Below are 26,417 nucleotides of genomic sequence, written 5' to 3' on the forward strand. Positions count from 1 at the left end.
TTTTCCCATTCTTCATCTGCGCGCCTGCATTCAGGGTGTCTAACAACCGGGAAAACTGGGAATTATCAGGGATTCTCGATATGGTCTGGAAAACTCGGGGAATTGTCAGGGAAATTACAAAAAAACGTGGCCAAATCAGGGAATGTGGCTGGTGAGATCGGCAAAGCAATGAATCTCGGAGGCCGCATGCAGTAGCACCGTTGCTGCGCACAGCGTCCTAAACCATCACAAATACTGCGAAGATCTCTTAGGCGGTGTGCAACAACGGCGCTGTTACACACGGCCTCAGAGATTGAGCCGTAGATCCCCGACTCCATGCATCGTAGCTCTCCGCAGTTTAATTGCCACTAAGTGGCGCCAGTAACCACCCAGCAGCAAGTGGTCTGAGGCAACTGTCATCATCATCGGATGAGTATTGTCATCTCTCCATTCTGTGGTAATACATGACATGCTCGTGGGTGCACTTGTGTATGTTGTGCTTTGTTCGTGGCTGGGGCATTTTGATAGTTTTGTTTTGCGGTGAGGCTGCTTTTGAAGACACTGCTTTCGAAATCGGCGATGTCACAGTCGACGAAGTGCCCGTTTAATGCTGACTGGACCAACACCAACGTATCAGACTTTGCGAGCTGGATTAAGCCTGTGCCCAACAATGTATATAGCGCACAATGCGCAATGTGCTGCAAGATGTTTTGCTTGAGCAACATGGGAAAAACCGCGATGTCTAGCCACGCTGCAAGTATAAAGCATAAGAACGCCATGAAGGTGCTGGAAAGTGGCTTCCAGACACGTATATTCTCATTCTTCAAGCCAAGCAGTGCAGCCCTGTCAATCGCGATGACCGTCGACGAACGGGTGAAGAGAGCAGACCCCTCATCGATGCCTCCTGCTACATCAGCTCCTGCACAGATCACGGTGCGTGGTTTTCTATTGAAGAAAGATGTTGCGAAAGCTGAGATCGTATGGGGCATGAATGCTGTAATGACTCATGCATCCCTTCGTTCCGTGGCATCATCGGCGACGCTCTTCCCGTTGATGTTCCAGTCTCGTGAAATTGCCAAGAAAATGCAATTAGGAAAAGACAAAGTCGGATATACTGTCATGGCATCGCGCCATTCTTCCGAAAAAAGCTGCTATCAGCTCTTGCTGAAGTACCATACATAACTGTAGCATTCGATGAATCACTAAACAAAGTAGCGCAGAAAGAACAAATAAATGTGCTGGTCAGATACTGTGATTTGGCTGACGTTACTGTAAAAACTCTATACCTGACTTCATGTTTTCTCGGCCACACTTGTTCTGAAGACCTGACACTTGCTTTCAAGAAAGCTACAGAGGATATAAGAAGAAGAAACTTTATTAAAGAATAGTCTGGCAGTTCTTGCTGTGGTGGCATCAGGTGACTGCTCGAAGTCCTTGGACTCGAGCGGCATCTTCGGCTTGCCGGACGACCCAGAGCTGGTCTGCCAGCTCTGAAATTCTGATAGCCGCCTCCCAGCGGCGGCGACGCCTATGGAGAAGGTCCCCGGCGGCTCCCGCATCCGGGGCGGCGTCGGGAAGAAGCGAGCTCGAGCCTTCTCCTAGTCTGGCAACGGCTGCAAATATGGACGCGTCGCGAACGGAGCTGGTTTGATTACCGTTGTTGCCGGCACACTCCCAGAGCATGTGTCGCAGCGTTGCTCTCTTTCCGCATGTTTTACACGCGTCTGTTGGATATAAACGCGGATAGCAGTGGTGTAAGATAGCGGGGCTAGGGCTGGAGCAAGCGTAAAGTTACGGCCTCGTTCCTGTTCAATTTATCGTGCGGTGGCGGTAATGTGCATCTTTCGAGTCTGTAGTGTTGGGTGAGGTCTCTGAACGTGGTTAGGCGATCGCCTCACGCCCAGTGTGTTTCTTGTTGCTGTGTTTCTGTTGTAGTGTCCCGACCCGGCAGATCCGATGCCCCGCTCTCGGGGGCGGAGGCGGCCACATAATCAGCGGCGGCTCGGCGTGTGAGACCTCGAGCCGTGGAGTGGGCCGCCTCGTTGCCCGCGAGCGGAACATCGGTGTGTGCCGTAGTCCTGAGGAGGAAGACCGTAGAATTTTGGGGTTGCGAGGGCGATGACGAGTCGCCGTCAGAAATTTGGAGTATGCGGGCCGCTTCCCGCGAGACACGACCGCCTGCGAAGCCGCGGATTGCCGCCTGCGAAGCCGCGGATTGCCGCCTGCGAGTCGCTGATCACGATCGCAGCGTTCGGCACCGCGACGAGTGCTAGGGCTATCGCGGCTTCTTCGGCCGCCTCCGTGTGTCCCGTGGTTACCGTGGCGCTCGCGAGGCACTTACCCGAGCGGTCTACAACCGCTATCGCGTGTGCGCTTCTCCCTCCTCCATATCGCGCCGCGTCTACATACACCGCCTTGTTGCTGTTACCAAACTTCTTCTGAAGGTCGCTTGCTCATTTGTTGCGTCTCCCGACGTGGTGCGTCGGGTGCATGTTCTTGGAAAGCGGCAGGATGACCAGGCAGTCACGAACAGAGGCGGGAACTGCCGTCTTTTCTCCATGCTGAGTGTGGTACGCGATGCTGAGCGACTCGAGAATGCATCGACCTGCCTTTGACCTCGATAATTGTTCGTATTGCGCAATGTCGTGCACCTCGATTAACTCGTTAAGGGAGTTGTGATATAAAGCACAAGATATTGCAAGTGTCAATGGATGCACCAAATGTAAACTTCAAGTTTCTTAGATCCCTTAAGGAAGAACTAAATTTTCGTGACAGTCGACAAATCCTGGAAATTGGAAGCTGTGGCTTGCATGTGGTTTTCATGGTGCCTTAAAAACAGGCCATGCAGCAACTGGCTGGAATTTGGTAGTATTTCTGCAGAGTATATATAACCTTTTCATGTGTGTTCCAGCGTGCCGTGCTGATTACATTCGCATCACAGCAAGCACATTGTTTCCGCTCAAATTCTGTGTGGTTTGCTGGCTTGAAAACAGCATGGTGATTTCAAGAGCTCTTCAAGCACTGCCACACTTAGTAAAATGTGGAGTGTTCAGCTAAAGACAAGAGCAAGCCAAATTGCACCAGCTACACCACAGTTGAGATGCTAGTAGCCGACACGATGCTGCCGGCAAAACTGGCTTTCATGCTATCAGTTGCTGAGGAATTGAAGCCACTCCTGACCGAATTTCAAACGGACAAACCAGTGGTCCCTTCCTTGCCCCAGCATTGGAGGCTGTCCTACGATCGCTGTTGGGAAGGATCATTAAGCAAGAAATTTTGCGTGCTGCTGACACATCGTTCAAGTTACTTAATATAGATTTGGAGAAGCCCGAGAACATCGTTTTTGTCAACGCTTTTGATGTTGGCTTTGCTGCCAAGAGCGAACTTCGAAAAGCTGCAAAACCATCTCAACTTGCACTGCTTAATTTCAAGAAGGAATGCATTTCTTTTTTGAAGGTGTGCTTGCAGAAGATTATGGAAAGGTTGCCTCTAAAATACAGGCTAACAGGAGTGAGTTGCTTGGATCCGGTCTGCGCCTTGTCAGTGGAGGTTGGCAAAAAACTACTAGCGATTGCACTGGAAATACTCGCACAGCGCCGGTGGCTGACCTGCTTAGAAGCAGAACGGGTGTACCGATCCTATGTGCAAGTCTGCTGGCTGAGCTCTGCACAGCTATTTCTGAAGAACTTTGATAGGACAGCACAGAGACTGGACACCTTGTGGTATGAGCTGTGCCCACGGAACCATAAGGAGTTGCTTATCTTTCTCAAGATCATCCTCACCATCTCCCATGGCAATGCTGCTGTCGAAAGAGGTTTTTCTATAAATAAAGAATGCCTCATAGAGAACCAGAACGAAGAATCTCTGATAGCGCAGAGAATAGTGTATGACGTAGTAGTTCTGCGGAAACCCGCAAGGTAGAGAGAAGTAATGAATAAAGGGTCTCATTTACCCTTTATTCAGAATAGTGTATGATGGAGTTTCAGCAGCAGGTGGTGTAGCCAGTATTGACATTACAGACAGTATGGTGGAAATGGTGCGTGGCGCAAGTATTCGGTGGAAGGAGGAGCTCAAGAAAAAGCAGCAGGACGGGCTGGATGCACCTGAGGCTGAACAAAACAGCAAAAGGGCGGCCACCTGCATCAAGGAACTCCAACAAAAGAAGCAAAGGCTCATCACAGAAGCACAGAATGAGGCTTCTTTTCTCCAGGAGGAAATTGATGCTTTAAAGTGAATAAATGTGCTCATAATCCCACTTTGGCACTGCAATAAACTGTTTTGTGAGTGGAATCGTCTATGTGAATTGTGCCTCTGTTCGACTCTCAAACCTTCTTTGAAATTCAGGGAATTTTTGTTGGCATTATCAGGGAAAACCTGGGAAATTCAGGGAATATCTATTAAGTAATTTAGTAGACACCATGTGCATTGTGATAGCCCTGCTTAATCATCTCGTGTATCTCTCCTGTTCACTCGTTTCTTTTTCTTTTTACATGTCGCCAAGCCTGCAATTTCTTTTGCTTTTTCACATTTTTTTCCTTCTGTTTTTTCTCCCTTTCCCAAATTTCTCTTACGCTCATATTTGCCACTAGTATTATATAACATGCTGTGTTTATTTCTGTTATATTTATTTTAGTACCATTCTGTTATATTTTATTTCCTTTTTACGATTTGCCACTAGTATTGTATAATGCTGTGTGTTTCATACAATTTTGTTCACATGTTGTCACCCACTCTCCTCTGCAATGCCTCGGCGATTGAGGGTGTCGAAAATAAATAAATAAATAGATAGTTTTAGATGATGGGATGCAAGCTGCACCCAAGCTTTGCGGGATGCAAACTCCATTTTGGGGCCTTTGTGCTCTTTTGTGCCCCTTTTTGTATGCCCGGCAGCTTCTTTCCCCCAGTGCTTAGGTGCCACTTGCATCTCCTAATCTAAAGCTCTTATAAATGCTGACTAATCTCTAAGATGTTGGTTCCATGCTTTCTCGTCGCTATAGATGGAGAATGGCCTGCACGTCATATTCGGCATGTTGCCTTTGCTTCGGTAAATGGAAATGGTGTTATTGCTACATGCAAGAAAATGTGTGCGTGTTGGAACAAGGATAATGAGAATGTACTTCAACAGCACACATGAAAAGAAGACAATAGAGAGAGTGCAAGGGATGCAGCAAGAGACTGCTTGGTCAAACAGACGCTACTACTGGGTAGAGGCAAGAACGGGCCGGAGTGTGCGCATCTTGCCCATCAAATTTAGTTGAATTGGCAGCCGCTAAAGGGGTCACTTACTGGGAAAAGGTCCATTGCATGATATTTTCACTTTAATAAAAATTTTCTATGCTTTCATACTTTTTTATACCTTGCACAACTTTGTAAATGAATTTGTTTGCAGAGCCTTGCAACACAAGCACAATAATGGCAAACTTAGTTTTCTAAATAAAGGGGCTCATAAATAGGCCTTTTTGTTTTGTTTTGTAATGGTAAGTTTCTCCAGGGATTTTTTCTGTGCATACTTTGCTACCTGCAAAATCCACGGCAACATATATTTTGCCTCCGATATGGATGTTATCTTTTATTTGTGCGGCAAAATTTGAAATGTCTCAAAACATAGACATTGTAGTAGTTCTCGCTTGAAAATTAGAAAAGTCATCTCCGATTTCACTCGAATTTTCTCAGGATTTTCAACTGTTGATCTGTTTTGTCCAAAAATGTGTTGCATTATTTTGTTCCGAGACGAAAGAAAGCAGTGATTTATAAGTTGCTGTGTTTTTCGCCCTGCAGCCTCTCTTAGGATGTCGTGCCATGCAAGTGTCAGGTTTAAAGGGACACTAAAGTGAAAAATGATTTCTTCTGCATCAGTAAATTACTGTTCTACAACACCAAAAACACCACTCTTACAACGATAAGACGTTTGGTAAGCCAGAAAAGGCGCAAGAAGGAAATACGGGTGGCGACGCCTTCTTAAGTTCCCGCACTTGGGGGCTGTGACGTCTTGGATTTTGATGGCATCTTCTAGGGCCTACTAATTATATATAGCGGTACAGATTGACTACATTGTGTTCTAAAGGAACCAAATATTAAACATGGCAAGTTTCGGGAACCTTTATGCAGCCAACGCGGCCCAAATGCGAAAACAACTTTGGAATCCCTGACGTCACACTGACGTACCGGCACTGGGGTTTGTGTGAAATTCAAATACTGATACTTGGACCTTCATTTTCTTATCTAATAAACTATTTTTTGAAATGACTGCCTGCAGGGTTCTCAAACAATGCTTCATTAGTCTAAACTGATTTATTGTTTCGCTCTAGTGTCCCTTTAATGATAACTTCCATTTCTTACATGAACCAAGAACAACCTGCAGCACTGCAGAAGGAACACAGGTGCTTCTTTACGAGTGCAAATGCATGATTAGCTCTTGTAGTACACTAGTATGTACCACAATGGTCTGGTCACAAAAGACGATGACGCATCCAGCAAGCTGACAGTGTGTGAGCAGCGGAATCGGCTGAATCAAGATTCCGCCCGATTAAACGGGCTCGGCTAAAAAATATAATTTGTGGACACCAGGCACCAGTGTCTGTCTGGTTTTTCTTCATCCACAAAATAGTGACTCCGGACTTCTCGTCATTGCTCTCAGCTCCGGATGCCTCTGCCGCTTCGCTGGGCTGACCGCCGTAAGGAGCTGGCTGGACTCCTGCTGTCTTCGCAGTCTGCCTTCTATCCAGTCGGTCATGGTCTCGGATTCTCTTGATCAAGTACTGCCGTCAACGCCACTACCCCGCATTCCCGAGATCTCCGCTCTCAAGCTCCCGGAGTTCTGGTTGTCGGACTCGGAACTTTGCTTCATTACCTTCGAATCCTTGTTCCGTCGCCACCGCCTCAGTTCGGAGTTGACCATGTTGGACCACGTCGTTAGAGTGCTTCGACCTACTACTGCTGTGATTGTTTGTGATGTTCTGTGCTCCCCGTCCATCGACTGTCTCTATGACGAGCTTTAGGCGATGCTCATCCAGCGCACCACTGAAATGGAGCACCATCAATTACAGCAACTGCTTACATTGGAGGAGCTCGGCGACCCAAACCTACCGACTTACTGCGTCGCATGCAAGCCTTGGCTCGAGACCTGGCTCCTTCAACTGACAGTACACTTCTCTAGGAACTTTTCCTGCAGCGCCTTCCACCACAGAAGGTGCACATGATCCTGACCGCATCTTCATCCTTGATGCTCGAATCGCTGGCTCAGTTGGCTGACAAGCTTGTTGATGTCAGTTTTCCCTCCGTGGACACAGTTCATCGCCTTCCTGGCCCTCCGTCCCATAGCGCAGCCGCTGGCAACAGCTATGCGTGTCTCCTTGAAGCTAACGAGGAGCTTACATGGCAAGTAGCGTGACTGACAGCAGAGGACGCTGCCATTTGAACACACTGGCCGCCTTCTTCACGACCTTGCCGCCGCAGCCCCGGTCTCTCTGGACGTCGTTCTCCTCCTCCCATTACGATTTGCTGGTACCGCCGTCGCTATGGCTCTCACACTAACCAGTGCCGCTAGCCCTGCTCCTATGTGGGACACGGTTGGGCCGAACACTGACGGTGACCGCTGTTGCCAGCCCCAGATACAGACTCCTTTTCCACGTCACCGACCGCGTCACTAAAGTCTGCTATCTCGTCGACACTGGCGCCGTGATCTTCATCCTATGCGATCTGTTGGCTGAGCGCCGCCATCCTCCCGACTTGCCTCCTCTCACCGCGGTCAACGGATCGACCATCCAGACCTACGGACAAAAGTCGGTGACTCTTAGACATTGGGCCTCAGACATACCTTTCACTCTATCTTTGTCATCGCGGCCGTGTGCCAGCCTATCATCGGAGCCGACTTTCTTTGGCACTACAAGCTCGTTGTTGACATGCAGAACAGCCGCATCTTGCACTCCGAGACAAGCTTAACCGTCCAAGGAGTTTCCTGTCGTGCTCCACTGCTCCAGCTTCTCCTGGCACATATGGCCATTCCTCATCATTCCTCGTCATCAATTTCACGGCCATGGGTATCACCCAGAGTGTTGGTGCCAAGCTCCAGCTGCTTTGCCTGAGCGGTACTTCTCTGGTGTTTGAAGATATCTTGCTTTCTCAGTGAGACTTGTCCCTCATTCGTGATACACCGACCAGGCATCCTTGGCCTTAGGTGCCTCGCCCATATCGCCGGGGCATCTTTGATGCCCTCCATTCTTTGGCTTGTCCTGGCATTCGCGCAACATAGCAACTCGTCACTTTTTGTTATGTGTGGCCCGGTATCAACGTAGACGTTCGTCGCTGGTCACGCGTGTACCTCAACTGCCGACAGTCTAAAGTGCATCGCCACACTGCGACTCTTCTTAGCACATTGCTGTCCCTGGACGCCCGCTTCAGCCATCTGCATGTCGATATTGTTGGCCCCGTTCCTCCCTGCGGGAACCATCGCTACCTTTAACCTGCATTGACAGATTCACCAGATGGCCTGAAGCGATGCCCCTCCTGTACATAATGGCGGAGTCAATAGCTCAAGCACTCATCACACTCTGGATTAGCCGCTATGGTGTCCCTTCCACCATTATGACTGACCATGGTTGCCAATTCGACTCAACATTGTTCGCCAATCTATCTCGGCTACTCGGCGTCGATCACGTGAAGACTACCTCTTACCACCTGATATCCAATGGTATCATCGAACATTTTCACTGCCAACTGAAGGCTTCACTCATGGCCTCAACTTTTCTTTCATCATGTTGAGCGCCTTCCTTTCCTTATGCTTGGCATCTGCACCGTTCTTCGCAGTGACTCTTCCGCCAGCGCCACCGAGCTTACGTTAGGCACCACTCAAGTCCCTGGCGAATTCTTCGACTCTCCCACCGTACCGGCTGACATTTCCAACTACACCTACCATCTACGCAGCGCTACCCGTACTGTCGTACCCCCCCAACAACGACGTTCTTCCATGCGTGGATATGTCAACCCTGGCCTTGAGCATTGCATGCACGTTTGTGTGCCACGATGCTGTGCATCCTCCCTTACAGCCCCTGTATGATGGTCCATTCAAAGTACTCAAGCGTATACCTAAACACTTTCTATTGCTCATCAATGGCCGGGAAGATGAGGTCTCCGTTGACCGTCTGAAGCCTGCCTACTTCGACTCTGATGCTTTAGCCACTTCTGCTGCCAATTTCCCTCCTGACCATGCCCGTCCTACCCGCCGCGGGCATTTCGCACCACCGCCATCCGCACTTTGCCATTCGTCCAGCACATGGCTTCCTTGCTAGAAGGCATTGTGACACTACTATGTGTCACAATAGTTCGGTCACAAATGACGGTGACACGAGGGATGATGAGGATTGAGTAGGCTCGGTTAAAAAATATCATTTGTGGACACCAGGCACCAGCGTCTGCCTGGTTTTTCTTCACCCACACTCTTGAGCTGCACCCATGGCTTAGTGGGGGCAGTGTTATGCCAAACAGGAGGCTGTAGGTTTAACTTCCTGCCACTGTGCTGGTGCAGAGACACTGTACTAGAGCGGAAATGGTTCAGTTCTCGATGTCGGTATTAAAGAACAATGGATGGTAAGGAATAATCCAGAGTCCTTCCTTGCAGAGCTCTTCCTTGCAGGGTCTCTAACCCCTGCATTGCTTTGGGGTGTTAAACTTTTATCAATGAAATTGGCAATCAATATGTCTGTGGCAACACATGTCTGCAAGTTGCTGGTTGCAAGCTTTCTTGATGCAATGTATGTAACAAACATAGCACCAATCTTCATGCCAGTGGATGCAGGGCTTTGTCTTAACTTAGGGACAGTGTCCTGCACAAATTGTTAAGGGAAATATGTTAATGTTGGGAGTTCCTTATGCTTTCCTTCATGTGTGAAACACTTTTGAAGTTCTGTTGTACGATGCATCTGGCATCTTTCATGCGTTTTGGTGGACGTGGACCCATGTCACAAGCTTGTGCTGCAGCAGTTGGCTGTATATTTTATTATGCAACTCGCAGCTCTTCAGTTCCACTTGTGACTGTTGCGTTATTTTTTTACAACCTAGCCTTGCAGATGCTTGCCAAGATTTACTTCACCCACATATTGTTTTGAATATATGTGTTGCTTGTGGCATTCAGTATTTGTTCAGCACGATCACAATCCATGTGCATTGTTTGATGCTAAAATTTGTTCAGGAACCCTTAACCTTTTCAGGGTCAACGACGTTAAAATACTACGGCACCGTGAACGAGTCCAAAATGGTTGATGCCGTATATTTATGGTGCCGTCTGTATGTTAAAAAGCGCGCCAATTTACTAACTTTTTATTTCCTGGCATGTGCTGCCACAATGTCAGAATACAGGTAATTTTTTTCTCGCACCTCCCTCTCTCGGTTTTCGTTGCATGGTTTGTTTTAGAGCTAGTTTGCTCCGGCGTGTCTATATACTACTGCTTGCAGATTGGCACGTGCGTGGGCGAGTAGCGGTTTGGGTTTTGTTCCGCGGGTAGTTTTGGCTTGCGCTCACAAAAGTGATAGCTATCTCGTTACTACTCACTCAAAGGGCGACTTGTTTAGTGCTCACAGGGGTGCACATAGGAAGGATGCTGCCGTACATGCATTTCCTTCTATTTCTTTTTTTTTGCAGACTCATGAAAACTTAATTGCTTCTGGTTGACGATAATATGAAGATTAGAGGAAGTTTGTCGCACATTTTGCTTTTTTGATAGGCACACAAATACACGGTTTTCTTGAGTGCACTCACCTGCGCAGTTCGATTATGCTATAGATGGGAATATTAGTCTAAGAGCAGGAACATTTGAGACTTGCGAAATATTCTCTTGTGCACATTTTCTAAGCCTTGAACTATATAACAATGCAACGAATCCTTAATTCTTACAAGTTTATTTCCTTTTTTTATTGTTATTCATGAATAAAAAGTACATATATACATATCAACGCAAAATATTTTTTTCTTCCTTTACGGTCACCCTAGAAAAAATACGGCAAATTTTTTTTTTTTAGATAGGTCCCTCGGAAGAATTGGAATCTGCAATAAAAAAAAAAATTGACCCTGGGCAGTCGCATATGGGGAAAGAAATCGACCCTGAAAGGGTTAAATATGTTTTGAAATATTGTTGCACTTAGAAGTCTGACCTAAGACTACTGTGCTGCTTTAGCAGTGCAAACCATGCATAAGACAGCTGTGTGTTTATATGCTGCTGTGCTAGCTGAGCTGCAACTACCATTCATGGTTGCTGCGTTGCTTGGTTGTGACAGCCTTGTTTGTGCTTGTTGGCAGTTTGCGGCGATATCCATGGCCAGTTCTACGACCTGATGAAACTGTTTGAGGTGGGCGGTCCGCCTGCAACCACCAAGTACCTCTTCCTTGGGGACTACGTGGATCGGGGTTACTTCAGCATTGAGGCGAGTGGCTGATTTGTATTGCACTATTTATCGTATGCGAGAACGCAGTTGATCATGTACACCTTTGTGTGTCCATTTTGCATACCACTATGGGCTTGAGTCAAGGCTGAGGCATTCTGCTGCTAAGCACAAGATTGACAACTTGTTTGTGGCTCACAGTGGTCAACATGAAACTGAGTCAGAGCCCCACTCTCACATTCTCTTGTGGCCTACTCAAAACTATGAGGCATTGAATGCTAGTGGTTCAGGTGCAGCTGATGTGTTGATTTTTAAGTTTTACTTTGTTAGTTGCTTTGTTAGTTGGCAGTGTCAATTTGTCTCGGCATATGTCTTTTTTTGTCCTCCACTGCAGTGTGTATTATACCTCTGGGCCCTAAAGATCTGCTACTCCAGCACGCTGTTCCTGCTACGTGGCAACCATGAGTGTAGGCACCTAACGGAGTACTTCACTTTCAAGACTGAGTGCAAGATAAAGTATTCAGAGCGTGTGTATGATGCTTGCATGGAGGCATTTGACTGCCTGCCCTTGGCTGCCCTCATGAACCAACAGTTTCTCTGCGTCCATGGGGGGCTCTCTCCAGAGATCCACAACCTTGACGACATTAAGAAGGTGCGTGCTGGCATACTGGTGTTGGTGATTTTTATTTCATTCAGCTGGTAATTGCTAGGGCACCCTGTGTTTGCAAGATGCAGAAATATTTGCAATTTTGCATGGCAGTGACACTACACTACTGCATGCCTGCTTGTGTGCAGAAACTAGTTGTGAATGTGAGTGAATGAAATTTTGTGCTGTCATTAGTTGACAAAGCTTACGGAAAGTTAGTTTACACCAAGTTTTGACCAGTAGATTCCTGTGCTAGGTTGCACACAAAACTTGCCATGGCATGTGTGGTAGCTACTGAAACTCGTGTTCAATGCAAGTGGCGTTGCGTGTGTTTACAGTAGCTTGAACCCTATCAATTTTGCAGCCACGCAACCTTGGCATGGCTAATTTGGCGTTGTGTGCTGACGGCAGCAGTGAAAATTCATTGACTCACCACCAAATGTTTTCAATGCAGTTTTTTTTTTTAGTTGTATCGTTGTGGTGGTGGAACGAGCAGATAGTGGCTGCTCTTTCTACCACCATGATACAGTTTTATGTTTTCAAAAGTCTTGAGCCCTTAAGACCAAAATTGTGATACTGCTGTGGCCTTTTTCTGTTTTTTTTTTTGTGCGTGATAAATAGTACAGCTTTTACCTTATATGTGTAGGGTTGTATACTTTCTCTAACTCACTCTCCTGTGTGGAAGTCTCCTTTTATTTGACAGCACCATTGTCTCTGAGTGTTCACCATGCATGTGCTCAATATAAGCAGTCTTAATTAAATTGAATATAGTGGCAGCAGTAATTTTGTCTAACCCCACTGCATTGTGGGAAACATCTTGCTCTGCTTGTATATTTGCACCTGTTATTGAAAGTTATGAGCACGGTTTGGAGGCGTAGGAAAATAAATGGCAATTTTCCTCTTACTTCCCAGATGTTCCTGATGTAGATGCATGCTTTGGTTGGGAGTCTCATAGTAGGTGGCTACCTTGCAAGCAGCATTTCCTTGCCCCGTGTTTGAAAGTGCAGCATGGTGATAGCTGAGCAAAAAGAGCCCAATTTTTTTGGAACAAAGGAGAGACACAACACACTGACATGCTTGCAAAAAAAGTATTTAACATACATTTCTGTGTAGAATACCACCTGTGAAGGGACAACATTTTGCAGAGGCTGTGTACTTCAGTATTAAATGATGTTTACCTTGCCCGTCCGTAATGAAGAGTATATGTGAGCAGTAAATGGACTAGAGTGCTTTCCCATTTCACTCTTCCACGTTGAAGGGCTAGGCTTCTTTGCTATCAGTTCCAGTTTTGTTTCATGGGCAGTCGAACCCAGATACAATGAATTAACGGCTATAATGATTGCATTCACTGCGTTTACAATTTTCTGACCCTGCATATCGAAACTGCATCCTGTGGCAGTCCTCTGGCATTGTCTAAAGCATAGGAGTCCTAAGGCATAGGAGCCCTAAGGCATAGGCAGCTTAATAGTCAACCTTTGCATTAAGTTCAGTGATGGCTACATTTTAACTATCAGAACTAAATCTTAACTAGGCTCATATTAGCAAAGTTCTATACAATTACTCACTCTGCTGTGTAATTGTTCTTTTGCTTGCAAGCCTGTTTTGAGGCCTAGGCCACGTGCTAGCTTCCAAGTGCACTCTGAACTACACTAGTACTAACTTCATTCACATCTGCTGCGGTAATCCTAATGTATGTTTTGAGTTGTTGTACCGTGTGTGGTCTTTCAACGGTAAATAAAATGCAAATTCACTTCAGTTTGTTAGCAGTGGTGTTCTCATCATAAGGCTCTGCTCTTGAACTGCTAAACTTATATGTAGGGTGGAGAATAGGATGGTAAAATACAAAAATGCTGGTGCACGGAGGTTTTCTTGCCTGCTAGATGAAACTCTGAGGTCGAAACAATCTGGATTGATTTAGAGCCCTTCATACCAGCTTCCCCCTTAGCAGATGTAGACTTGCAGCTTAACTAAAAATCAGTGGGAGTTATAATACAGTAAAACCTCGTTAATTTGTACCCGCTTGACCAGTAGTTTCGTTTTAAAAATAGTGAAGTCAAATCCCTTACTCGGCTGCCATTGAACATAATGTGTTTTGTATCCGCATAAACTGTACCAGCTTATTGCATACGTATTGGTTAACACGTAGGGTTTCCACTTTTCGTCGCGCAAACACAGCGCTGCGTTGTCTCCATTGGGTGGCTCGGCCCTGGCAGAACAAGCCTCGGAGATCAGAACAACGGCCTCCCAATTCCCTGTGCGTTTGCACATGAAGCCACATCAACATCATCATTTTGGTGCCATGCCAGAGAGTGTTGTGGCGTCGTGCAAACAAGTACTCGTGTCATACTGAAGCTCGGATAAAAAAGACGCCAGTTACGCATCGTAAAAGAAAAATTAGACATCGTTTGTGCTATCGAACGTGACACGAAGAAGTTGGCGCTTGCACGCGACAGGAGTCTGCTGTTGACTACGGTGTGTGGCATTTGAATGTGAAGAATTTGCTCGGCAGTGCTACTGAGACCGCAAAGAGATGTCAGCTACGAGGTTAGACTTTTCGCCATCGTTGGCTCTGTTGTTGCCGAAGTATCGACTAGCGACAGTGATGAGGACGACGTGGAAAGCGACAGCACGGGTGATTCAAGCCTGACAGTGACAGAAGCTGTGCATTATGTCAGCCTCATGAATGCAATCGTCGCGACAAGAACAGCACCCTGCAATGAAAAAGGCACCCCGCAAGTTATGCAGCGCTACCGCCTGCGTGCACCGAGAACATGCAACACCAACGAGGAATCTCCCGTGCAAGTGTTTGTCGAGAAGAGGGGGATGGCTGGAAAGCTGGCACGCAGCTTCAGTAAGTTTGAGGCCACTATCGTCGCTACCAGTCTGCCACGGCATCAAACAAAAATAACTTTTGTCGTGCGAAGTGAATAAATACTGCATGTTTTTCCCCTTTCATCGCACTCTCTGAGTTCCATTTGTGACAAGTAAGTGGGCGATCTCATACTATTTCGGTTCAGCAGTACTACCATTGTACATACTTTTCCGAGCTCTAGCGCACTATGGTTTAACGAGGTTTCACTGTATTTTGCACATAATCTGTCCAGATGAAGGCAAACAATTTTTTGACACTGAGTTTACTAAGCAAAATGGTGGCGAGAAAGCTCAATGCAGAAGTTCTCACCCATTTACTTTGAATGGCCACAGCTGTCAGTGTATTCTGGTCCATGCCTGCCTGCCTTTGCCAGGTGCAACACATGTAGATTGCCTGGCTCAGCCTTGTTGACATAGTCGTAGTCATATTTACAACTCATATTACATTACAAACATTATGGTGATCATGTCTATGAGGTAACTTGTGCCTTCATTGGCTTTTTAAAAGACTTGAATATAAATTTGCTTAATATAATCACAATTACTTCTCTTGATGGATCAAATATTGTGCTGGGGGACTCTTATCATAACTGCACTTATGATACACAATGCTTATAGTACTGGCCATGGAAGACACAACAGACGTTTTGTGGCAGTAAACAGCAAGGTTTCTACAAGGCATCCATCTGCGGTGTCATGCAGAAGATGTAGTCTGGTTGGCTTGCACTCTAGTTAGCAGTTATGTGTTTAAGTGTGAAAAAGATAACGTTCCACTCTGTAGTCGCATGTTAATCTGTTGAAGAAATCTCAGTTCACTGAACTGAACTATGCAAATTGTAGTTGTAAGGCACCAGAGGCGTGCATACTAAAATTGTGGCAAATCATGCAACCTATTGTGGCCCCCGCAGTGGCGACCACGTTAGCTTTGGACTAAGCGGAACAGCATACAACTGAATTCATTATCTCAGTGATGGAAGAAATACAAGCGCATATTGTACCAATAGCCAAAGGCTAGTTAATGCCGTGGGATAGCTGAGTGGTTAATGTGCCTCGCTCCCCATTGCACATTGCCACAGGGGTGCAATCTCAAATCCCAGTGGCAGTGGTCAGCGAAGTTGTTTTTCGCCATATACAGTGCAGTCTGCTTATAACGATATCAAGAAGAAAGAAAAATCCGATCATTATAATCGATCGTTGCCAAATCTGGACTGCCGTAAAAAAAAAGAGCTGCTGAACATGCCTTCGTAGCTCTGAAACGAAATTTGCCACTTGCAATAAATACTTGATGTTGAAAGTTGGGTGTGAAAAATGAAACATTTATTTATACCCCTAAACAGCATATCAAGTGCTAGGCGCGCTGAAATGTTCAGATATCTGCACTTGCTTTCGTGGAAGTATCAGGCTCACAACCATGGTGTGCATCGCATCCAGCGGCTGTGCGAACACTGGCGGCTATAATTTAGCGTGCACGAAGTCACTGAGCTGCTCTATCGACGGCAGTGCACTTTGCGTGAACATTGGGCTCAGTTTCAAAAATGGGTCAATGTCAACCTCATCACCTCCACCGCACAACGGCGTCTGTCGTGACAACGATCGCCCCATCAGAGAATCTTAGCAGAACAAGGCGGCGCCATCTGCACTCAAACTCTTCCATCGAAGAACCACCTATTTTATCACCAGTAGCGACGTGCTCCCAGAGTTCGGTAACGTCAGTGGCTGCCAACCATGTTGGTTTCACACGAGTTTCGCCCTTGTGCACAAAGCCCACCCATTCCGTTGATTGATGCCCCCCCCCCCCCTGCCAACCATTTTTTAACTAATTTTTTTCACAGGGCACAGAACTCTCGTACGCAAACTTTTCACCGTCTCGGTTAAGAGAAACTAAACGCAAATTTCACAATTATTGTATAGGGAAAACGCCATCCAAAAGGCAGAATTTTGATCGTTTTATCCGATATGAGGTGAACATGTTTTTTTTTTTTCTCGTAGCCCTAATGCATAAATTGATACTCTGAAGTTGACTCATCGATATAACATATATATCGTTATATGTGGTATTGTTATAAGTGGACTGCACTGTAGTGAGTGTCATGCTATGGTGGCTAGAAGTTGTTAGGTGACACCAACGGGCAGCGAGCGCCGCTCCTCTGATTCACGTCTTGCGTAGGTGGCGCTGCTCTCCGTAGCGCGATGCGCGGAGTGCCCAACGCGCTGGGTTGGGCTGGCCGCGGGCACCGTTTAGCAATTTTTCTGTGATTTGTGTTGAGAAGTCCTATTTCCTGAATACAGTGGGCAATAAATGTTGTTTTGGCAACTTGGAATGGTTGCTGAGGTGCATGACTGTTTCTGCTGTGCTCCTTCATTAGTTGGAGCTGGCTGTCATGAGCTCGGACATCACATGAGAATTGCGATTTTTCTCCCTATCGAGTGTGATGCAATAATCAATCGCTCTCAAGAGCTGAAGCTGCATGTTGAACTTCATTTGCTATAGGCCTTTAAGTTCTCACTTGTGCTTTTAACTTATGCATGTTCACGGCGCTTCCTCCAACTAATGAAGGAGCACAGCAGAAACAGTCAAAAACCTCGGCAGCCAAATCCACGTTGCCAAAATGACATTTATTGTACATTGTATTCAGGAAATAGAACTTCTTCTCAACCCAATTCACAGAAAAATTGCACATAACTGAAGCTGAAAGCCAGTGATAAAAGAAAAAAGTTTGTAGCGAGGTTCTCAAGGCACAAATCGGAGCACTCGACACAGTTTCAGCATCTCCATTCGCTCCTGCATTTCATCCCGTTTCGCGTTTTGAGACTTCACATAAATATGGAGCCTTGTGAGCACATAGAACTTTATGATTCGATTTGTAAGTGCTGTTTTATGTTCAGTGCAGCCAACGAGGTTTAACTTGGTAAGCTGGAGAAAAGGCGCCAGATCCATAAAGCGGTCGCCTCTTACTTGCTTCACATTGATGCAGTGGGTGAAAGAGTTTTGCAGTGATGTCAGCATTAATTCAGCTGATCGGACTGGTATAAATGTCCTCCCCTGTCAACAGCAGTGGTGAGGGCTGCTTTCTTGGAAAGGTGCGATGGAGCATTTAGGTAAATCGTTGGCACTGCGTCGCTTGTAAACATGTGTCGGTCATGGGGAATCTTGACTGTTTCACCATTGACCACATGCGTGAAGTGCCACACAATCTATTATTGTTCATGGAAGTGAAGCTCGTAGAACCCGCCGTGGTTGCTCAGTGGCTATGGTGTTGGGCTGCTGAGCACGAGGTCGCGGGATCGAATCCCGGCCACGGCGGCCGCATTTCGATGGGGGCGAAATGCGAAAACACCCATCTGCTTAGATTTAGGTGCACGTTAAAGAACCCCAGGTGGTCAAAATTTCCGGAGTCCTCCACTACGGCGTGCCTCATAATCAGAAAGTGGTTTTGGCACGTAAAACCCCAAATATTATATTATTATTATGAAGCTCGTAGAGGGCTGATTTCTCGTCGAGAAATTTGCCAGCCCGGGAGACAGCCCGCCGCCACGTTTCAAAACGTTCGGGGTCCTTTGGCACAGAAAACAAGGTGACGTGCTTCGCATCTTCCTTGACGATACGTAACCGGGCTTGCAGTGAGGTGCAAAGCAGTGCGTTTGCTTCGCTTTCTTTACACGACGATCCATTTGGATGGAACAGGCAGGGCACGGAACTCAAACCTGTATGCTAACGAGCAATCTTTCACCACAAAGAAGACACCGTGAAAATCACATGCGCCCAATGTCAAACCGAGAAGACAATCACATGTGCTCATGCACAGATAGCGGGGGAAAGAGGCGGAGGGGCTAGAAGAGACATCGAAATGCTGACCGCAGCGCCACTACGGCCACTGCGGTGGCGGCGTGAATCGAAAAAGCACGCTTTTGCCGCGAACATACGGGCCTTGGCGCCACCGCTACTTCTAGCCACCATAGTCATGCTGAGGAAGTGACCCAACATTACAGCAGCAGGCATGGCATGATGATGTAACTGAAAGTATGGATGGATGGATGGATATGATGAAACCAGTTTTGAGCTCATAATTGCTGTCGCAGTAAAAGCGAGGAACCTATTACTTTGTGGGAGCTGGTACCATATCTTCAGTGTTGGCACCAATCCTGTGTAATGGTTGCATCATTTCCTTTCTTATGAAAACTTCGGTCTTGGTAAAAGTGATGGTTTATACACCTTGGAACACTAGACTATCACATTAGCTTGACATACTTCTCTAAAGGACATTAGTACTATCATTACTTCAGATGACATCCCTATCAATTATACTGACTGCTGCTTGACATTTTAACACTGTTATGGACAATTTGTGAAGCATATTAGAGCATTTCTTGAGAGCATATCTGCGTATTTATTTTGAGTTAGTTTTATCAAAATGATAGCTTTTGTTAATTAGAACTTTGATGTGCTGTTCATGTTTAGGGAGTAGAATAGTGGTTTCAATGCTTATATTAATATTATAAATTTAGCTCAGCATAATACTTCATTGGGCAGTTGATTTAATGGAGACATATCCCAGATACAAGTAGTCTGTGGAGTTGATCCATTGCTCGTAGGGGGTGGGATGGGCCATCTAGGATACAATCGTGTTCCCAAGATTTCATGTGACTTTGCACGCGAATCATGTCAGCATGTATGGCTGGTGGTGTTACTAGCACTGTGCCAAGATCACAGTGCCAGAAACACTGTCGGTCGTATACTTTGACATGTCTGATGATGATCCATGTGAAATATTGAGGTTATCATATCTCGGAAAGTGGTCGTTCGAGAATGCCGTCCCTGGACTTGGTTAGAAGTACTATGAGGAATGAGAAAAGGAGTTCAGAGTTTCAAAAGTGTGTCTATTTGGTTGAATGCATGCCTCTTAAGCCTGCTTTACTTTACTGCTTTACTGCTTTGCTCTTTCTGTGCACTGACTTTTAGCTTCACATCTGTGGCACAGTTTGAGCTTGTAATGGCAAAGCGCATGGGCCTCTCTGCTAGCCTAATCTGATGATGCAAAAGTGTGCTGCTATGCTTGCTGCATTACCATTGTGGCTTTTGGATAAAGCAATGTAACTTTAATCAGTTTTGTGAATTCTAGTGGCAATTCCTGGCATTTCTGGTAAAGTGCAGTATTGTGACTGACATCTGTGGTCATCTGCACAGTTTGGTACAGTCAACTTAATTTGACCCTGACAGTACTGACGAAATTGATTGAATTATCCAGCGAGTCGAATTAGACAAGAGGTAGAAAAAAAGTCAAAGCATGCTGCCGATTCATTTGGCAGTATATTTTCCCGATTCCACATGCACCCAAATTTGAATGTGCACCGACTTTATATCTGTTCTTAACAATATGGAAGTCTAATGTGCACGCTATTTTTTTTTTCATTAAAAATGTAGCATGCCTCTGACTCTTCCATTAAAAAAAAGATGAAACCAGCAACTTTGCCATCACAGAACAGAAATGTATTTACACCTAATGTTCATTGTCATCACTCTCGGACAGCACTTTTTCACTGTCCGTGAACCATAACATAGTCCATTATGCATGTGATATTCTACACATATCAAACATCTGCGCAACAATCAGAAATGGGAAGATGGCCCACACCTAGACTAACCACTTTGCTAGTTCATTTTGTGATGCATGCAGTTCTCTGGAATGCCAGAAATACTGCAATAGCTTAGCATGTAAAATGACTTATCTTTCGAGTGAGCTTTCGTAGTCGATGCTATAGTCGTGGCGCATACTATATTAACACTACTGTCACTATGTTGTGATGACAATTGCAATGATGCTGGCTAGGTTGGCCCTGACGATCGGCTGCTGCGAACACATATTCATTCATACTGTGCTGGCAAACTTGCAGACCAAGTTCTCTTCCTGAAAAGAAAGAGTGCCCGTTTTAATTGGGTGATTGTGAGCTACCATTTTCGCTTGAAAATTCTCCTGGGTAGGCATAAAGTAGGCACTTTTGCGGGGGAGGACTTATGTTGGATGCATAACTGTCCCCTAAACTTGGCTAAGATGACAAACGCTTCCCCTAAAGGGGTCGCTATTGGGACCACAGTTGGGGTCTTGCATGTATGTGCTTACCAATCCAGTTAGAATTATTTGGAGAAGGTCAGTTACGGAATTGAAAGAATGAGGCCCATGTATGGTGTACTGTTTGGGCCAATGTATGGGTGCAGGTTGGAACCTTCAGATAGGATCAAATTAACCAGCAGTAGGATTAATGGAAGTCTACTGTTCCTTCATAAATTACCTCATTCATCATGGAAATTAATATTTTGAAAGAACAAGTGGCCTCTTCAATTGAAGTTTCCTCTGCAAACAAGACATTTCATGGCATAAACAAACATTACAAGGTTTCTAGAAGGATAACCTTAACAATTCAAAATTATTTATTGCTTTTTTGTCTCCTTTAAAAATTTTTGTCATGTGTAAACATGATTATTTTAACAAAATATTAATGTGCTCTATTACAAACATCATGTGCCAATACCTCATTCAGTTTCATTCCATCAAAACTAAATGATTTAGTGACAGCTGCCCTGAAACCTGAGGAACACCCTGGAATGACAAATAAGTTCTGCAGAATCCCGCAAGTAGAGGAAATGCCATGAAGAGAGAAAATTATCATCCATCTGGATGTAGCATGAAGCTAAAAGAAAAACCCACACGAGTTTCTCAGAAAGCTTCACATTCAGGAACATTTGTCCGTGTCCAGGATCTCGGATGATCCCGGACCAGGACAAATTTTTCTTCACTTGGTTTTTCTTTGTAGCTTCATGCTACATTTGGGTGGATGACTATTTTCCCTTTTCATGAGCCTGGAATAAGTGTGATGCCTTCCAAGGAACACAGTCAAAAACCCACTAATTACAACATTCAAGTATCAAGAAAATCCCATTGTTATAACTTATAATTGTTGTAACTGGGTTGTATAGGGGACAAACACTCAAGCATGTTTAAAATTAGATAGAAGTCAAAGATAGAAGCCAAACCCACTTATAGCATGACTGGTTTTTAACAATGCTCAGGCATAACAATGAGCAGCTGCCCCACCGTGAACTTTTGCATGCTTTCTAGGGTAAAATAAACTGCTTACTACAGTGTTCCCATGCCGCATCATTGCCTATAAGAATTGAATCTGGCTACTGAGTGTCAAATCCAGAAAAAATGAAAAACGAAGGGGGCGCCTAAGCAATTATGTGTAAATGCGAGAGCATTACTTCTCGCTGAATGTTGCCGAGAAATGTTGCCTAGTTTAGTGCTCCTGCGTTATGTTTCCTACTAAATTTATTTAGAAAATACTGCAGGCCTTATAGTGGCCCTTGCAGGAGGGGCAGAAGTACAGAAAAAAAAAACAACGAAATGCAAGAGTATGAGAGTCGCAAAACAGAAATAAAAAAAATTACATTGGTATGATTGCAGGAAAATAAAAAATAACAATTTCAGAAACACTGCAACAAAACAAGATAAAAAGTGAACAATGCTTTTCAACTGTCGCGTGTTCAGCTGTCAACGCATTCAGTGCTTTCAGTGTTAATAAGAAGCGATATGGGCAAGTTATTCCATTCGGTTATTGTGCGAGGAAACAAGGAATATTTAAAGGTGTTGGTCCTGGCAAAGTACGGAGTTAATGACTTGCCGTGCTGGTGCCTTGTTAATCGCCCTGTTAGTGGTTGTATGTATTGCTGCGGATTAGGAGATAGCTGATTATTCTGAAGCAGATAGGGGAACTTAGTCCTTTGAATTTTCCTTTGCTATTTCAATGTTTGTATATTATTCATTTTCATTAAGTTTGAGGGAGAGTCAGTTGGACAGTATTTAGAAAATATAAAGCGTACAGCTTTTCGCTGAATTTTTTCTAATGCATCGATGTTGCGTTTCGTGTACGGGTCCCAAACAATAGCCGCATATTCTAGTGTAGGCCTTATAATAGAGTTATAAGCCAACAGCTTGGTTTCCGGAGGTACCATTTTTAATTTATGCCTGAGCAGACCAAGTTTTCTTAAAGCTGAAGCACATGTAGCAGAGATATGCTTATTCCAGGAAAGATCTGTTATGGTAACCCCCAGGTACCTATATTCCTCGACTTCGGATAAGGGTTGAGATGCAAGATCATAAGTAACGGTAAAGGTACTTTTTTTTTTAGTAATTCTCATAGAAACTGTTTTATTAATGTTGAGCTCCATGTTGAATGTTATTAATGCTGAGTCTACTTCTGAAGCGCCTACGTGTCTCGTGTCTCCTTCCTTCGTCTGTTGTTTTATTTGGCGCCCTCTTTGTAATCATGCCTCTTGACTGTTCTGGATTTCAGTGCAAAGGGCATGCCATTGTTTTAGCCTTTTCAGTTTTCGTTTTAGAGTCAGTACTTTTCGTGTAATCCACGGGTTACGTTTGGACTTCTTTTTAACTTTGGAATAACATTATCAAGACAGCAATGGCACATTTCTTTGAACTTATTGTTGCAGAGCACCGCGACGTCATTACCATCAAATTCGCTCAGCCTGTGATCTAAGTAGTCCAACACAATTTCATCTCTGGCACGGGAAAAGCCCTTTACAATCACTGTTTTATCAAGGACAGCATCGCAACGTTCTATGGGACATCAAAAGTGGAGAAGTTCATGATCCGAAATACCTTTTTCTACAGAGGTGACAAAATTTTCAATAGAACGACTAATAAAACAGGGTGTCTACCAACCGGGAAAACTGGGAAAACCGGGAATTCTCAGGGAGATTGAGTAGTCTGGAAAAACTCGGGGAAAACTCAGGGAATTTGTGCTTCTATCAGGGAAAATTAGCTGTTTTTTATTGAAAGGGTCGAAAGTCGCGGTAATGCTGGCTCGAGTAACAGACAGGAATTGTAATTGATCGTCCTTGGCGTCCTGCTGTCGGCTGGAGGAGTTACCAGTGTACAGTCAGTCTGACTTTCTGGAGTCCCAATAATTTGGGCAGCTTTGTGGCACCACTACGTACCTCATAGAGTCAATGTATCAGAACGTCTGAAATTTCATACGCAAGAACTCTTCACCGTCTGATTTTCCGGTCGTTTTACCGTGACCGCATGTCCGAAACTGCATTAGTCAAAGCCACCACTTCTGCCATTTTGATTACCTCGTCGCCTTGAACCGACACTCTCGCACGCAGATCCTCTGGCAGCAGTAGCCATCACTGTGGCAACACTAGGCCTAGCTGCTTCGACGTTCGCTATGAAGCTTCTTGCCGTTGGGTGTCGTGTTTTTTATTGAAAGAATTCGCTGCTGGTCAGCAATGGCATGGACTCTGCCTTTGTGGTCCTCGCGATTGGCTTAGAAGCTTCGTAAGCACGGGGCGTTGCATAATGCCGGTCCCCGAAAGTCGGCTTCGCCTCTCTACAGAAATCTTACTTGGTGAAGCATACGCAAAAGTATTGGCGGCAAGGAGTTATGCAGTCGCCATCTATCGGAAGCGCCTCGCTGGCGTAGTATGAGGGATCATGCGGCGCGCCTCATAGGTTTTGCTGTCAGCGCTCACTGAAAACACCACGCGCGAGCTCTCCCGAACATTTCTATAAGTACTTTCGAAACGAGTGAAGTTTCTTACTGTCTAAATAATAATCTTGGGCAAACTGAAAGCACACAATCGTTTACAGACGCTATCTCCTTACCGAATACGTACAGTGAATGCCACTGCGCGCGGTTGCCGCGATGGAGTCTCCCAAACCGGCTTCTTGCGTGAAAGTTAGGTAAACGCTGAGAGCAAACTATGTTAAATATGTTCTTATAGTGTTTGTATAACTAAATGGAGCGTAATAGAACGAAGCCTCAATGCAGCGATCGCGCAGATTCGCAGCGACCGACTGCGTGTCTGCATGCTTGTCCGCGCGCGTTTTCGCACCGTGCAATGAGCTTTAGGCCGCAGAATACGAGCGTTTGACAGTATACAAGCAACCATTGTTGCGTGGGCGCTATCAGAGCTGTTCAAAAATTTCATTGTAGAGACTTCGACGCCTACGGGGACTGTGATGTCCCGTCGGAACGATTCAATCTTCTTTTTTTTTTCTAAATTCTTGGACGTTTCAATATTATTTCTCCAGTTGCGTCGCACTGTATGTTTATCGGTGTTCTGAGCGTGCAATTTCCCGCTGCTCCTTTTTTGTAATCCAGTGCATTAATTCATAACACAAACATGACCATATGCCATGCTTTTTTTAAATGTGCTTCTTACCGCTCCCTTTCCACTCCAGTGAACTTGCCAGTATCTATAGATAGCATCGACAAGTTCATAGACCAAACCGTCATGACATTAGTCGGGCAGCGGACTCGGGCGAGCGTCTCAGTGCGCGTTTTCCGAGCATCGCAGAACCGGCGCTGTAGCAGAAATCTTCCTGACGTCTGTGCTTCCTGCATACCCAAGTTGTAGCCGATGACTGTTTGCCGGTTTTATGTTTCGCGAGCCAAGCTTCACGCAGCTTCTTGTCCTGCGGCTACGTGTGAATAAGGCTGACACCGGCCTCCATTACGTGCGTCCCGCCCTGCAGAACCGAGCAGTAGCCTACCATGTTGCGCACCTTCAAAGGCAGCCACTACCTATTGTAGTGCTTTGAAGCGTTGTAAAGGAGACACTCGAAGCGGGAAAATTTCGCCATTAAATGAGGACCGCAGCGTACGAGGGAATTTAAACTCGTTTTCAGCTCGCTTCGGCGCGCCCGAAGCAGCCGACGCGGCCGCTATGTCCACGTGATCCCTCCTAGCACGTCACGTCGACGGCGGCGCCAGCTTTTCCAGTGGTGGAGCTCGAGGCCAATTGCAGTGAAGCATAACAAGTGAGGGAAGGGGCTACTGCCATGGGAAATAGTATGTATTCCTTAATTATACACACGTGCACCCGGTATTTCCTGTCGCAGTACGAGTACCGATATGCCTAATACATGTATCGACAGGCCTTCAGAGCGTTTTCGAATGTTCCTGCCGCGGTTTGAGCCCTTAATGGCAGTAAATGACGCATTTATTTTTTCCAACTGGCGGAATTGTCTGACGTTTTCACGGCCCCTAGGGAGTTCGAAAAAATTGGACGTGGACTGTGCACCTGACCAAGAAGATGCTTCGAATGGTCCGTGGGGCGAACGAATGGTGGAAGGAGGACAAGAACAGAAAGGACCTACGCATTGAGGAATGAACGGAAAAGGAAGCGTGCTGCTGCTGTTTTGAAGGAGCTTGAGCTCAACAAAACAAAATGTTGGCTGATGCCGACATGCAGGTGTCCCTCATCCAAACCAAAATAAACTCTTCAACGCAGTGAAACAAAACACTGAGGCGTCGTGCGCAGGCTGAGAGTATGTCAGGACAGTTGAGGTTGACTTACGTGCTGTTGAGAGGGAATCTCAATTGTGACAACGTTTGGGCCTCATACCAGTGAGCTTGCTATCAGTTGATAGAAATAGCTCATATTCAAAAATATTTGCTTCCGTATGCATCTCATTCTTATTTGTATTTGAGAATTTCCAACTCTATTTGCATTTTTCTTCGAAGACTT

General features: G+C 45.6%; 1 protein-coding gene and 1 pseudogene across 6 annotated transcripts in view; both read left to right on the forward strand.

Annotated features, from left to right (window-relative positions):
- Positions 1-26,417, forward strand: part of LOC142566591 (serine/threonine-protein phosphatase 2B catalytic subunit 2-like) — a 145,981-nt gene that overhangs the window by 26,813 nt on the left and 92,751 nt on the right. For all 6 annotated transcript variants that reach the window (XM_075677429.1, XM_075677430.1, XM_075677431.1 and 3 more), the window contains exons 3-4: positions 11,270-11,394; positions 11,747-12,004. In XM_075677429.1, coding sequence (XP_075533544.1) covers positions 11,270-11,394; positions 11,747-12,004 — 383 coding nt within the window. The remainder of the gene's footprint in view (positions 1-11,269; positions 11,395-11,746; positions 12,005-26,417) is intronic.
- On the forward strand, positions 718-3,562 carry LOC142566772 (uncharacterized; annotated as a pseudogene).

Source organism: Dermacentor variabilis, unplaced genomic scaffold (genome assembly GCF_050947875.1).
Source record: "Dermacentor variabilis isolate Ectoservices unplaced genomic scaffold, ASM5094787v1 scaffold_13, whole genome shotgun sequence".
Taxonomy (NCBI): domain Eukaryota; kingdom Metazoa; phylum Arthropoda; class Arachnida; order Ixodida; family Ixodidae; genus Dermacentor; species Dermacentor variabilis.